Source organism: Chiloscyllium plagiosum, unplaced genomic scaffold (assembly GCF_037043375.1).
Source record: "Chiloscyllium plagiosum isolate Xiang-an unplaced genomic scaffold, Cpla_swu_hap1 HiC_scaffold_19, whole genome shotgun sequence".
Taxonomy (NCBI): Eukaryota; Metazoa; Chordata; class Chondrichthyes; order Orectolobiformes; family Hemiscylliidae; genus Chiloscyllium; species Chiloscyllium plagiosum.
The window spans coordinates 27,273,645-27,289,978 of record NW_028270157.1 but is presented as its reverse complement, the minus strand read 5'-3'; the positions used below and the strand labels follow the sequence as shown (position 1 = coordinate 27,289,978).

The window sequence follows — 16,334 nt, the reverse complement described above, 5'->3', positions numbered from 1 at the left end:
AAGAGATGGAGATCAGTTTAAGGTATTAAAAACAGAGATAGCAACAGGGGTCCAGGGACACACACAGATTTAGAAAATTCCAGAAGGGATTTCTATCAAAGGTCATTCAGTATATCTATATGTGCCAGAGAATGGAGGCAAAAGTGCTAATCTCTGGAAAGAAATGCTGCAAGACCACTGGAAACTGTGTTTTGAGAACCTGTGTTTGCTCTGACGTTTGTGCAACCTTGAGTTTAGTTTACAGATTATTTAAGGTGTCAGGAAAAGATACCAGCTGAAGAAAAAGCATATGTTGAATGATAAGAAATTTGCTGGAAGGAAAGAGGTTGTAGCTGTGCCAACTTAAGCAAGAAGCCTTGGTGCAGAATTAGTGGTAAATTGTTACTAGGTATTTTGTGTTTCTAATGATATTGTTGGAATGAAAGGAATGTCTTTTTTTTGTTAAAGGTACACTTGTGATGTTCAGGAATTAGATTAGATTCCCTATAGTGTGGAAACAGGCCCTTCGGCTCAACCAGTCCATACCAACCCTCTGAAGAGTAACCCACCCAGCCCCATTTCCCTCTGACTAATGCACCTTACACTACAGGCAATTTAGTATGGCTAATTCACCTGACCTGCACATCTTTGGACTGTGGGAGGAAACTGGAACACCCAGAGGAAACCCACGCAGACACGGGGAAAATGTACAAACTCCACACAGACAGTCACCCGAGGCTGGAATCGAACCTGGGACTCTGGTGCTGTGAGGCAGCAGTGCTAACCACAGTTTAAAATGAACAGTCTATAGTTTAGAATGAACAAAAGTAAAAAAAAAAATCTGGTCTATCAAGCCAGGTTTCACAGTGGGATTTGACTTGAACAGTATTACCATCACTTGGGATCCTAACAAATATGATAACCGTGCATAGTCCTATCCTCAATCAATGTTTATTCAAATATATTTCCAGCTTAGGTAGTTGAACTGTGATTCTAATTGCAAATCCTAGCCAATTTTCCTGAACCCATACTAGCAATGCTTCAGGTCAGTTATGGTACTAAAGCTAAGATCAGCCTTGAGGTATATACAAATTCACTTAAATTGTCTGAAATTAAAAGCTTGAACTTTACATGTGTCAAGATAAAGAAATTAGTATCACTTCAGGGAAACTGAACCAACTTAATTTAAAATCCCTTTAGGCATTCTTAACTTGATATAATATGCTGTACTGCAATATAATTTAAGGTCTTAATTTTCTATCTGCTTTCGATTAATTTCAATTTGAGCAGTATGGTGATTATATGATGGTGACTCATTTCAACTTTACTTCATGGCCTGAACATGGTGTTCCTGAGACTTGTGCACCTTTGATTCACTATGTGAAGCTAGTTCGAGCAAACAGAGCCAATGATAACACTCCTATTGTTGTGCATTGCAGGTAGGAACTTGCTGAACAAAACTATTGATCTATAGTACCTCATGGTGTTGGAGGAATTATTATTCCCAAGAAAGTTTTCCCTGCTCCACTGGAGTTAAAGTATATTGTTATTGTAAAATGTGATGCATTGTGTGCATTTAGCTGTGAAATATGGAACATTACTTAAAAAAATAATTTTAGTCATGTAAATGATTAACAAATTTCGAAGACAATACTAACAAATGTTGGGACAGTGATGCAGTGATAGCCTTCACTGCTGAATTTCCCCTCACCCTTTCCAATTTTCCACAAAGAAACATCTGACCATAGTTTAGTTTACAGTTGAAGGAAAGTTTTGAAGTAAATAGTTGATTTTCTGTTCTTGATTTTAAAAATCATAATTGACTACAAAATCAAGTTGTACAAATTAATGTATTTTACTGTAAGTGAAGCAAGTTGGAAGCAAATGTAGATAATGGCTAAAAGTAGTAAGTACAAACTATAGTCATATTTAGAATATCATAAAAGAGCCAAAACAGAATGTAAAGAATTAAATATTCATTGTAATTTCCATTTACGATTATAATGCTAAATCTGGAATATTAATCTGTTGTTGAATGAACAAGTGGTACAGTAAGTCCTGGAACTAATGGGGAGCATATTGTATATAGCTGACAAGGATGTGTTCTTTTGGATTTCTCATTGCCAGTGCTGGAGTAGGAAGGACAGGTGTCTTCATTGCACTCGATCACCTTCTACAGCATATGAACCACCATGACTTTGTGGACATTTTTGGATTTGTGGCAGAGTTAAGAAGTGAACGAATGTGCATGGTGCAGAACTTGGTAAGTGTAAAATTTCCACAGAAGTAAACAGATTCTGTGCTAAAATAACCAGATCATCTTTGGTTCCCTTTCCACCTTAAATTGAATGCCAAATTTTAAACATCTCAGCATAATTTCATTTGGACCTTTTTGACATTGCCTGTGACCTCTTAATATGTTGGAGGTAGTATCTAGCCTATGTCCTTTCAAACAGCAAACTAAATTCTCTGACTATTGGTCTGAACTGAACAACCCAAACCATAGATGGTGGAATTGGAGACAATAAAAATAGTCAACAAACAGTTACTCAGAGCACAACTAAGTTTATAAAGGTGGATTTAAATTAAAGGCGTTGATATTTAGCCTCCAAAAATGGAAAGGATGATATAATATAATTCTGACTGCAAGACAATCACCAAATATGCTGACATAAAAATATGCTGTGGTGTAACAAGACATGCTATATGTCAATCAGTGTTTGAGTGCTTTAAATCCTTCCAATAACATAATGCGCAGAACTCAGTGTAGTATCTCAACCGTGACTTAACTATTGTCTTATCAAAGCATTAGTCGCTCAGTTTTTTATTCGTTTTTGAGATGTGGGCTGACTAACTGGCCAATGTTTATTGCCCTTCCCTAATTGCCCTTGAGAAGGTGGTGGTGAGCTGCATTCTTGAACCACTGTAGTCCATGTGCTGCAGAATAACCCACAATGCCCTTGGCGAGGGGTTTCAGGATCTTCCCCCAGCAACATTATGGACGCAGTGGACAATCGGAAACCAGGGGATGTGCTGTATCTGGATTTCTATAAGTCATTCAAAAAGGTGCTACACAAAAGGTTGCTGCATAAGATAAAGGTGCACAGTATTATGGGTGATGTATTAGCATGGATAGAAGACTGTTTAAATAACAGGAAGCAAAAATAGGGATATATGAGTGTCATTCAGATTGGCAATTAGTGGCTAGTGGTGTGCCTCAGGGATCAGTTTTGGTGCTGCAATTGTTTACAATTTACATAGATGATTTAGAGTTGGGGAGCAAGTGTCGTGTGTCAAAGTTCGCAGATGACACTTAGGTAAGTGCTAGAGCAAAGTGTGCAGAGGACTCTGAAAGTCTGCAGAGGGATATAGATTGGACAAGTGAGTGGGTAAGGGTCTGGCATAGATATCCAGGAGCTGAGAGGATTGACCTCCAACAACCAAACCATCTTCCCATGTTCCAGGTATGACTCTAACCAGCAGAGAGTTTCCCCCAAAACCCATTGATCCCAGTTTTGTGAGGGGTCCTTGATGCCACACTCAGTCAAATGTGGCCTTGATGTCAGAAGTAGTCACTCTCACCCCACCTTTGTAATTTAACTCTTTTGTCCATGTTTGAACTAAGTTTATATTGGGGTCAGAAGCTGAGTGGACCCAGTGGAACCCAAACCAGTTGTCACTGAGCAGGTTCCATCACTTTACTGATGATTGAGAGTAGAGTAATGGGGTGATAATTGGTCAGGTTGGATCTGTCCTGCTTTCTGCATACAGGCAATGCCTGGGCAAATTTCCACATTGTCTGGTAAATGCCAGGGGAGCATCAGGTTCTGGAACATACATCTTCAATACTGCTGCTGGAATGTTGGCAGGGCCCATACTCTCTGCTGTAGCCAGTGCTTCCCACCATTTCCTTATATCACATGGAGTAAATCAAAGACTGGTATCTGTGATGCTGGGGACCACTGTTGGAGGCCAAGATGATTTTTCAATTTGGCACTTCTGGCTGAAGATTGTTGCAAATGCTACAGCCTTATATTTTGTACTGGTGTATTGGACACTTTCTTCAATGAGGAATGGGATATTTTTGGAGTATCCTCTTCTGTTGAATTGTTTAATTGTCCACCACCATTCATGAATGGATGTGACAGGACTGAGGAGTTTAGACCTGATCTGTGGGTTATGGAATCACTTAGTTCTGTCTATGACTTGCCACTTGTGCTGTTTGGCATGTAAGTAGCCCTGTTTGATAGCTTCACTGGGTTGACACCTCATTTTTAGGTTTGCCTGGTGCTGCTTCCTGACATGCCCTCCTGCCCTCTCTATTGAATGGGGGTTATGCCAGGCAATGAGGTTGCAGATTGTGCTGGAGTACAATTGTACGGCTGATGATGGCCCACAGTGCCTCATGGATTCCCAGTCTTGTGTTGCTATATTGGTTCAAAGTCTGTCCCATTTTGTACGGTGTTTGTGCCACACAACACAATGGAGGTTATTCTCAACATGAAGGCAATACTTCATCTCTGCAAAGACTGTGTGATGCTCACTTTTACTGATACTATGATGCATTCACAGCAGGCAGATTGGTAAGGTTGAAACCCTCACCACCTACTGCAGACTCAATCTAGCAGCTATATCATTTATGATCCAACCAGCTCAATCAGTAATGCTGCTACTAAGCCATTCTTGGTGGTGGACATTGAAATCCCTCATCCACAGTTTATTCTATGCCCTTGCCACCCTTAGTGTTTCCTACAAGTATTGTTCAATATGGAGGAGTACAGATTCATCAGCCAATGGAGGATGATATGTGGTAATCAGTAGGAGGTTTCTTTGTCCATGTCTCATCTGAAACCATAAGAGTTCATGGGGTCCAAACTCATGTTGAGGACAACCAAGGCAACTTCTTGCTGACTGTATACGACTGTGCTGTAACCTCTGCTGAGTCTGTTTTTAAAATCCTACCAAGAAAAGGTACTGAATGTAACTTGCTTTCTTTAATAGTTTTTCCTAACCATACTTCCAGTCTTGCTTGAAAAAGCCAGTTTCTGTCATGGGTATGAGTGAAAAATGCATGTGACTTATCGTGATTGATATAGAAAGCAGGGTTCTGGATTACCTGAGGTTTACAGAGGTAGGATATGGGAGGTCAGTAGAAATGCGTTGGAATAGTTCATTCTATGTAACCAATGTTGGTTTCAGTGGCTGTTATGTAATTATGTGATTTTAATATTATTTATTGTTAATTTTGATTTTTGGCTTTTGAGTTAGTAACGTGAACTTTCTGTATGTCTGAAGTTAATAATTAAGTTGTATTTATGTAGGCATGGTGATTCAAAACAGTTAAAGGTCTAACTTAAAAATGAATAGATTTTGTGCATCATTAATGGATTTTTTGTTGAACTGAGATTGTTTTGTGACCCAGAAAGGTAAATAATAGTGCCTCAGCATTTGTTAAACTTCTGAACATGTTTTTATTAAGCTTAAGGAAAATTCCCGTCACTTAGAGAAAGAGATCTTTTCATTTTATTTTGAGTTTTGAACAGTCTTGTGAAGTGCTTCAGAAAAGATGCTTATGATCAAAGAAATCCATTTAAAATATATCCAATATTACTAATTAGAATTTGTGAATGTGGAGGAACTTTATCACATGTTGTTCAGTTTTATCCAACAATTTAAGTGAGATTGTGAAACTTACAATTTTTCCAAGCATAGGTTTAAAGAGACAAAATGGCCAGTTGTGGCTTATAATACGCTGTATCTTTTATAATTCTTCAGTATGATTCAGATTTCTTTGGAAAAGTAAAAGCAAAGTCAAGTGATTTCTTCTAACCCTCTCATCAACTGTCTCTCAGGCACATAGCTATCTTTTGCTGTTTAATCTTGATGGTTTTGTAATGCCACTCCAGTTAGGTTATGATATATTTTTGGACATTGTTCCATTTTGGAAGAATTATAACTCCAGGAAACTGTACAAATGATTTTTTAAAATTGAAATTAATATATTTCTAATTATATGCTTAAAGTTTACAGTAAACTAGATTGCTCCATTGCAATGTTTTTGATGCAGATATTATTTTGGAAAAGAGCTGAAAATGTGTTGCTGGAAAAGTGCAGCAGTTCAGGCAGCATCCAAGGAGCAGGAGACCTGCTGCGCTTTTCCAGCAGCACATTTTCAGCTCTGATCTCCAGCATCTGCAGTCCTCACTTTCTCCTTGATTATTTTGGAAAACACAATTTAAGTTATATTTTAATAATGAATTTATACATTTACCAATTTCAAATTATTTATTTAGTTTCTTAATATTTAAAAATATTTCAATGTTTAATTGAATGCAGGCTCAGTACATGTTCTTACATCAATGTGCTTTGGAGCTATTGAATAACAAAGGAACCAGTCGAGCGCTGTGGTTTGTAAATTATGCTGCTTTGCAAAAAATGGACTCAGTGGATACAATGGAAGGTAATAAGACGAGTTTAAAAAATATGTTTAATTATAAAATGGCCCTCTTTATAATATTTATAGAGCTAAAGTGCCCAGTTACTACTCGGAGCCAAAAATAAATTGAAGCATATCCTGAAAATTTTAGTGATCGATGTTATTATATGAGCACTTGGTATGTTCATATCAAACTGCCCTATCCACTTTCTAACTCAGGTATTGAATGTTTACTGCACAGACTCATGCATCCATTCAAAAGGCAGAAAGAAGAACTTGATATCATTATATAAAACATTCACATAGTATTATAGGTTTTGAAATGTCACATTGCAAGCATTCTTATGCTATCACTCAGAATAATTTCCAGTATATATTTACCAATGTGCCTCTTCCTGCTCTCATCCCATAACACTTAATACCACAAATGCAAATATGTTGGGTAGCTTCTGTATTGTCACTATTTAAAAATATTTTATGTATGAATAAAGCTCTAACTGTACTATATTCTTTGTATGACTCTCAAAGATCACATAGAACAGGGCTTACTGGAGCTTAATGGTAGGAAGTGTTCCTGCGAGTAAGCAGGAACTCTGTGGAAGACTGTTAGGTTTCCAGTCATAGAGGCAGAGTTCAAGTCACAGTCTTCATTGTCAATCAAATGGGCAAAAAAGTCTTGCAAAACTAGTCACACCTACTCTTGACCAGTTATAATGAAGCCGTCTAACACAACAAAGAGGTCTAAAATTTATAGTACTCCAAATTCCCTGCAGAAGTAAAGGAGTGTAGTATTTACTAAAACATTGAGAAAATAATGAAAATATAAATAGATATCTTTTTATGAAGAGAGCTCAGATTTCAATTTGGCATTGGTGCTTTAGCCTTCTGAAAATATTGTGCTCATCTTGTATTTCTGGACACTTTCCTAGACGGATAAAAATGATCATTGAAGATCCCATAACAACAGAGAATAAAGTATGTCTTCAACAATTGCCAAAAGTCATAAATGACTTAAAAATCATTTCTGGTTACTGAATTGGTTACAGGGTATATCAAAGCAGGAACATTTTACACACAGGAAACTGATGGGAGAGAAATTTTGCTCTGCAGTTCTGCCCAAAACTAATTTTATTTACCTAGCTTCAGGCATGCAAAGGCTGCCCATGCCCAGATGCGTGGTGCCTAAACTGAACTTCATTCTAAATTACTGAAGGGATAGGAATATCTTGACAAAACTGTATTTATTGCCCCTCTCCATGCCCTTAAGAAGGTGTTGATGAGCTGTTGGTGATAACAATAAGTGCTGGCCTTGATAGGGATACACACATCACATGGTGACACTTAACAGCATTTAAATTAGGCTCTCACCTTTCTGGGGTGCGCTAGTGGCTACGTTGCACCTCTGTTAAACCATTAGAGAGGTTGGCCATTTTAACTTTGGGAATGACCACAGCCTGCACAGAAAGGTTGGTGGCAGCTGGAATCTACAGTTTGTTTCTTTCAAAATATGTAAATCTTTTCAGGAAATTATAAGGTTTCTTATGTAAATTATAAGGAGATCAGACGCGCTGCAATATTTTGGACTTCTACGTCCACAGCTTTTCACTCACTATTGTGGCTTTTAAGAGATGTTCTGTCCTGTTTTTCTTGAATTGGGGGATTGACACCATGGTGCCAGAATGTCTCCTTCAGTGGGCAAACAGCTTTGAGCTTCCTTTTTTAAAAATTAGACAAAAGAAACATAAGTGGGTGGAGCCAGGCTCCTACAGACCCAGGGTTTTAGTTTTGCTTTCAGTTGGGGGCTTTTGGCTGTTGAAGCTGATAGATACAGCTCTTTCTCTCTCTCTCTTTCTGCTGAAGAAAAAACCTTGAGTTCTCTCTCTACTGCGAAACATTTCCTTCAGTGTTCCTGTTCCTGGACTGGAGATAGCATGTGAGATAAATCTGTTTTCCTGAATTTGCCTTTTCCCAGGGTGTGTTTATGATATGCTGCTATATTGGAACAGTTGATGATTAGTAGTTAAGTAATATATTATCCTATTGAGTATTTCAATAGATTTAAAATTATGCCCATTTTTTTTGTTTGCATTTTAACTGTTTCTAAGAATGAAGTGTGTTTTGCTTAAAGCCTAGTAGTGGATCAATTGAATCACATTTGGAAACACAGAACCTTACACTTTAAATAAGATAAAAGTTAAGGTGTAGGCTATCTCCTTAATGCATTTTGAGGGGATTTAATCTGGTATTTAACACAGCCTTAATTATAGAGTTGCTGATAAACATTCAAAGCTGTAACCCCTTACCAAAAGAGACTATTTTTATGGATTCCACCACACATGATGTCCTGATCCCCCATTAATGCTAACACCTCCTTTGGCAGTGTGGTCAGGATTCGTACTTGGGCGGGGGGATGGGGGGAGTGAGGATGGTGGGTGAAGGTGTAAGACGATTACCATGACTCCATAGATCTGGGTTAAAATTGGTTCCCTAGAGAATCTGTATGGAAAAAGTGCCATTAGCAATTAAATCATATGTGGCTTCTGTACAGGATTAAAATTGCTATGCTGTTAATACTGATTTTTCCATTAATTTATTATAGGTGATGTGGAATTGGAGTGGGAGGAAACAACCATGTAATTCTCAGACACTGCTGAAAGATATTAAGAAGGTTACATTTAATTCATTTCAGTGAGCTCTTGTAGCACAATAGTGATGCTGCTACCTCTAGACCAGGAGGCCTAGGTTCAAGTCTCACCTGCTTGATTAGAAAATATTTAAATCATTTCAGGAAATTAACTTGGACCTTCTATGAGTAGGCGCCAAACTTAACATCTAAATAGACTTCTTTAAATTACTAGCGCAAAACATTCCTTTATAACTGTGGCTTTTATGAAATGCTTTTTTATATTTTGTGTTTGGTTTAGAATGATCAATTAATTAATAGTCTCCATAGTTTTGCATATATACTGAATGCTAATTTTCAATTCTTATATCTCTATCATTAGCACCTTGTTTTCACTATGCTGCTTCTTTTTGTTCTTTTGTAATTTATTGCAAATTTTCATTGTGAAGTGAGCCAAATAAGTTGTAAAATTTTATTTTTCATGACACTTGTTGCTTTTGCTGTGCATAGTTTAGATAGCAGTGTGTAACTTTATGTGAAAATCATGTTTGGCTTGGAAGTTAATATAAATTTAAGTTCTGCATATTATTTTAATTACCAAAGTTTTATTGTGACTTTTGATTTATCTCTACTTCTGATCCAATAGTCTCCCTTTGGTGTCAGTAGCTGAACTCTTCTCACACTGGCAGAATAGTCTGTTGTCCTGAGCAGCTGAACACTCACCCCTCTGACACCATAGAGATTAATCTCCCAGTGCAATTCAGACTGTAGCTCTTCAGGGACGCTTTACTGTTTACATACACTATCCCATACCAGCTCAAATAAAGCTTTGGGTTGGCCCTTTTTTTTAATCTGGATGTAATTCCATTCTGTAATTCTAAGTATTCTTTTTTACTGTGCTGAAGTGAAAAAACTCTGTTTTGAGAAACCAATCCATTTTAAATTTAGTTTGCACTGTGAACCAAACTTGTACGAGTTTATATAAGAGTTAGGAAGAATCTTTAACTATTAGTTATTTTAAAAGGTTTATACATAGTTCTGAGGATACTTAATGGAGCTCTAATGTACACACTTGCTTGAATTCTTTCTCTCTATTTTAACGTAAGTGTTGTTGTTCATTTTAAATTGTTGAAAAGAGAGACAATTATCCAAAGCTTTCTGATTTGCACCTATCAGAACAATTGCAAGAATTCTAAATTTCAGACAATTGTGCCAATTTATACCACATTGAAAAAGATTTGCTTACTGATTGGCAGATTGACCCTGATTAGCTGAGGCATGAACATGGAAAAGCAATGAGTAACTATAGGCTCCTCATGCCTCCAGGTATTCAAAAGAGGCTCAAGCATTGCACACATTCTTTTTGTTTGCAAAGAACAGATCCCTGTGTTTGAATATCTGTCACTTCTAATGAGTGGTACTGCTTATACAGGTGGTTCTGCTGTAACACGCGTTTTATCAGTGTGATTTAGCTATAGTGCAATTGACCAATTGTGGACATTGTTTGGATAATGCGAACTTTATACTGAACATGTGTAACAATTTTCTATTAGTGATCTTCTACAGCGCCATTTTCTTATAGCACGAGGTTACGGAGGAACACAAATGTTGCATTGTAGCTGGTCGAGCTGTAATAAGTCATAACTGAGCAACAAGTAAATTTGAATAACAAGCTAGCCAAGCCATTTCACGTTGTTATGATGCCACTTTTAGGATGCTACCATCAGTCTAAAAAGCCATTCAGCTTATCACACAATAATGCAACTTCACATATGAATTTCAACTGCCAGTATGATACTAAGTACCTAGGTTGTATAGTGCAACAATTGGTTGATCAAAAGGTGAATTAACCAAATTTAATGAAAGTAGCTGAAGATTGCATTATATCAAAGGAAGTGGCTTGTAAAGATGCCAGAAATGGTGAAAAACCTGAGGATTGGGAACAACTTACATCCTAGCATAGGAGGAGAGAAAAACTGATAAGGAAAGAGAATATGAAAGTAAGCTAGCAAGTAGCATAAATGTTCATGGTAAAAGCTTGCATTGATACATGAAAAGGAAAAGATTAGCAAGGACAATTGAGTGCCCATTACAGAAGAATTTTTCAAACTAAAAGGATGGAAAAAAAACAAAGTAGCTACTTACTTTTTGTCTTTCACAGAAGATAAGATAGAATCCCCCAGAAATCCTCAGCAATTAAGCAACTTTTTAACTAAGGAACTGTAAAAAATTAGTATTAGTAAAGAGAAAATTTGAAACATTGTTTGGATTGAGAGTGATAAATCTCCTAGATCAGGTGAATTTAATTCCAAAGTGTTGAAGGAAGTAGCTATAGAATAAGTGGATGTATTGATGATTATCTTTCATAATTCTTTAGTGTTGTCCATGCTTTGGACACTTTGGCTAGTTTCTATATAAACTCATTTTATTTGGATTTTATACTTGTAAGATACACAACAGGATCAGAGTCAACTTGCAATTCAACACAGTCTTATTCATGAAAGACACAAAATGAGTTGTATGGTCGAATGTTACCGAAAACACTACTCTTTCACTATAAAACTCTGAATTCTTACATTAATTACCCTACCAATCGCAACATTATGTTTTTGTTGCAATCCTTATCAAAATTATGACTGGCTACCAGACTACGACCAGGTACTATTTAGGATGTTAAACTTGGCCATGCTGCATAGTCAGCTCTGATGAACCTGGTGAAGGTTGGTCTTACATGTGGTCATCTTTTCTGTCTCTCCCCCGGTGGCCAAACAGCTACTGCTTTGAGTCTTCGCTGTAGGAATGGCCACCAGGTGACCCTTCTTATTCCTCACTCAGCCAAGTGATTTTCCAGGTCAGTGTCACAGCGGGATCCCCAATGTCAGATATGAAAGACACTGGGTGTTCCCTTGGTGTCCATCCTCTGATGTGTGAAGGGCATATCCACCTCTCCATATGTGGTCATGACAGAAACTCAGGGTTTGGGCGAGTCTACTTGTATCCCTAATACACAAACCAGTCTCATTTTCCAAGGCAAGTCTGGGTTTGTCCATGCATGCCTTTGTCTTGTGTAGTTGCTTTGTGCTTGACCTGTCCTAAAAATTCCATTGGACCTGGTGCTCAAACGTTGCCTATTCTGATTTTGACCAAATAGTTCAGGCCCTGCTATCTGGCCACAATAGATTCTGAGAAAGGTTCCTGCTGACTGGAAGACAGCAAGTATAACCCCACTACTTAGGAAGGGAAGAAAAAAGAGAATAACTGATCTATTTGCTTGGGAAAACATTAGAAGCTATGTGACATCAGAACTTTCAGACAAGAATTGCAAAATTAGGCATAGTCAATATGGATTGATACAAAGGGAAATCATGTTTGAAAAACTTGTAAGTATTTTGTTGAGGATGTTACATGTAGTATAGATACCGAATAATCAGTGGATGTAGTATATTTTGATTTTGCATTAGAATCCCTGCAGTGTGGAAACAGGCCATTTGGCCCAACAAGTCTACACTGATTCTCCAAAGAGCATCCCACCCAGCCTCATCTCTCTATCCTATCCCTGTAACCCTGCATTTCCCATGACTAATCTACCTAATTAACACATTGCTGAACACTATGCGCTATTTAGCATGGCCAATCCACCCAATGTGCACATCTTTGGACTGTGGGAGGAAACTGTGCACCTGGAGGAGACCCACACAAACACAGGGAGAATGTGCAGTCTTCACACAGTCAGTCACCTGAGGCTGGAACCAAACTCGAGTTCCTGGTACTGTAAGGCAGCAGTGCTAACCACTGTGCCATCATGAAGCCAGTTTCAGGTGGCTTTTCATAAGATCCCACACAGAAGGCTGAGAAATAAAATTAGAGCTCATGGGGTTTGGTGGAAATACACTACTATGGATTGGGAACTGATCGACAGAAAGCAGCCGACAGTAGGAATAATTAGGATCATTCTCAGGATGCAGGGTGTTTCTAGTGGACTGGGTCAGGGCTGGGTCTACAACTGTTCACAATCTCTTTGGATGTATTTGGACCTATTGTATTATTTCCAAATCTCATGACAACACCAAATTGGTTTGGGGTTGAAAGATATGAAGGTTATACGAGCAGGCTTTGAGGACTTGGACAGGTTTAGTGAATGGTCTAAAACATGGCAGGTGGAATATAATACAAATGATTTTGAGGTTCTTCCTGTTTATGGAGAAAGCAGAAAGGCAGAATATGTTTTAAATGGTGAGCAATTATTAAATGTGGGTATCCAAAGAGATCTGGCTGTCCTTATTATTGGGTCATTAATAGCTAGCATGCAGGTGCCAAAAACAATTAGGAAGGCAAATGATATATTGATACTACATATTGGCAAGGAGATTTCAGCTCAGAAGTAAGTTGTATAGAATCTTGATGACATGGAGTATACAATGCAGTTTGTTCTCCTTATCCAACGAAGGAAGTTCTGACCACTGAGTGAATTGAAAGGAGGTTCACTAAATTGTTTTCTGGGTTGACAGGATTTTGTTTTGAGGAGACAGCAAGGAAAATGGGTCTGTATTTTTGACAGTTGCGAAGAGTGAAGTCCCACTCAAAATTACAAAGTTCTTATAGTTTCAGACGGTAGCTCTAAATAGGATGTTTCCTCTGGTGGTGACACTAGAACTAGGGATATAATCTTGCATAGGATATTTAAAAGGAGATGAGGAGGAATTTCCTAACTCAGAGGGTAGTGATGTTTGGAGTTCTCTTCCCTAGAGAACTGCAAAAGCTGTTTCATACAGTATCAATACAGAAATCAATAGATTTCATAGACTCATGATATTAAGGGATATGGTTGAAGAGGTAGAAGATCGGCCATGATCTAACTGAATGAAGATGCAGGTTTGAATGTCTGTACCTAAGGCCATCATGACAGACAGAGTATAGACTATACTCCACTGGCCAGCACTTACAAAACCCAGAACAAAGTGTTTCCTGTTCGCTGTGATCCTATGCTTGGCTGCACTTGTGAACAATTCTGAGTGGACCAATAACTACACTAACAACTAATTTATGGTAATCAGTCAAGCTTGTAACATGATACATTTACACTTACCAGAGGTAACTTGAATTCATATGAATTCTTTGCTAACAAAAGTTTCAAGTCTTGAAGAAGTCATTGAATTTGAAATGTTAATTGCGTTTCTCACTGCGCAGCTGCCAGACCTGATGAGTTTCTCTCACAATTACTGTTTCTTTGCCACTTTTGAATTACCTAGAAGCATGAGAAGCCCATAGTTTCCACATTGCTTTTTCCATGGCAATGCCTTGGCCTGGCAGAGTTGACTTGTCAACCAAACAGTGACCCCTTTTCTCCTTAGTATAAAAGCTTATGATAATTTGAAATTTGCTATTCTTGTATTTGTCTCAATCAATAGAAGCAGAAAAGCTTCAGCATCATGTCTCTCTTTGCAGAAATTTGTTCGCGATGATTTGAGTAAATTTTAGAAGGACAAGCTAAGCATTCCTATACTAGTAACCAAGATGTAATTTCAGAACCTATATTAGTTCAGCTCCTGTGGCTTTGCTCATGGACCAAAAGATATTTAACTCTCACTTCCTTTAGAAAATTATATACTTCCCTTCCATTCTTCAATTCCATTCAAGGTCCACTCAATATAATATTTCATTTATTTTGTATTGTCGGTCTAATAATTAAATATGCTTCATTGTACTTGCTGGAAGTACAACAAGCAGCCCTACATGTGTAAATACAGCTACATGACTAAAGTCAAGAATGTGCTGCTGTGAAACTGGAACCACTATAATAATAGAATAATAGTTAATGCATGAAAATGTATTTTTTTGTTCTTTCATTATCTGTTTTTCGTACATTCTCAAACAATAACATAATTGCAAATTAAATGTTTCTAAAAATATTATTAATTTAGGCAACTCCATATGTTTTTTTTAATGACTGATCACACAGGCCCTGTTAATAAGTATTCTGTCTTGAAATGAATAGATCATACCATACTGGATAAATAAAGAAAGATTGCACAACACTGAATTGTTTTTGCTTAATGCAGAACTCTCTGATTTATGAAAAGTAAAGGATGCTTCAGTAGAAAGATGCAAATTTAATTCTCAAATGATTATGCTACCTCATTGGAACTTTTTCAAATTTTGTTTTAAGAACCATTACTATTTAATGGTATTCTATTCATTGTATTGTTGTTCCATTAAGTAATGATAGGCAAACACTATAATGTATAATTTGCAGTATCTTAAATTACAAAAATTGTTTGTGCAATACAAAGTACTGTAGTAAAACAAAAATTATGAAAATAATAATTTTATTCACTGGGCAAAACATAACTTGTAATTGAAGCATTAAATTGAGAAATGTATAGTTTGACGTTGTGATTTGATGATATTTGCCACAAACACTGCAATTTCTATGGGTCTTGAACACTATAGGGCACAATCGTTGCTACAGGATATCCAATAAACGCAGAGCTTGGGCCAACATCAAGAGGAAGGTAAAATTAAAAACTAATCATATTAGCCAGAAAAAAACTTTAGTTGTGAATTCATAAACTTTAATTTCTAAACAAATTGCTCCTTTCGTTCATGTCTTAATAGCCATTCTTTAACAGCTGTGTTAGGAGTATATATGTAGTGTATTATACTATTACCCACTAGGTGTCCTAATGCTATATCTAATTCATAGAACACAATAACCGTAATGTGAAAGCAGACTATTCGGCCCATCAAGTTCGCACCGGCCTTCTGAACAGCATTCCACCCAGACCCACCCCGTACCCTATCCCTGTAACCCCATATTTCTCACAGGTAAACCACCTAGCATGCACATCCCTGGACTGGCATGGCCAATTCGTCTCGGCTGCACATCTTTGGATTGTGGGAGGAAACCCACACAGACACAAGGAGAATATGCAATCTCCACATAGACAGTCCCCCGAGGCTGGAATCAAACCCAAGTCCCTGGTGCAGTGAGGCAGCAGTGCTAGCCACTGAGCCACTGTGCCACCCTGCGGTAGTCAGAAGCAATTTAACAGATTGCTGTTCAACTCTTGTAACCAGACAGATGTCATTTGAAACCCACTATACAGTACATTACATTTCATGTATTTGCTTGAAATGTAGATACTTATGTCCCAAAACCTCAGTTCCTAAGATCTTTTATCAGAATTTTGTAACGGCTGGACTTTCGTTATCCTACCGAAACACTCTGAAGATGCCAGCAATTGAGAGGCCAATTAACTACAATATTGTTGTGCTGGATTTCGGTGTGAGGTCTTC

At 37.6% G+C, this 16,334-nt stretch overlaps 1 protein-coding gene across 1 annotated transcript in view; it reads left to right on the top strand.

Annotated features, from left to right (window-relative positions):
* The window catches only part of ptprq (protein tyrosine phosphatase receptor type Q), a 206,953-nt gene extending 191,536 nt beyond the window's left edge, over nucleotides 1-15,417 (top strand). Inside the window, exons 57-60 of the mRNA XM_087997157.1 lie at nucleotides 1,270-1,418; nucleotides 2,107-2,242; nucleotides 6,316-6,439; nucleotides 9,015-15,417. Of these exons, the coding sequence (XP_087853283.1) occupies nucleotides 1,270-1,418; nucleotides 2,107-2,242; nucleotides 6,316-6,439; nucleotides 9,015-9,052 (447 nt within the window). The 3' untranslated portion in view covers nucleotides 9,053-15,417. The remainder of the gene's footprint in view (nucleotides 1-1,269; nucleotides 1,419-2,106; nucleotides 2,243-6,315; nucleotides 6,440-9,014) is intronic.
* The last annotated feature ends 917 nt before the right edge of the window (nucleotides 15,418-16,334 follow it).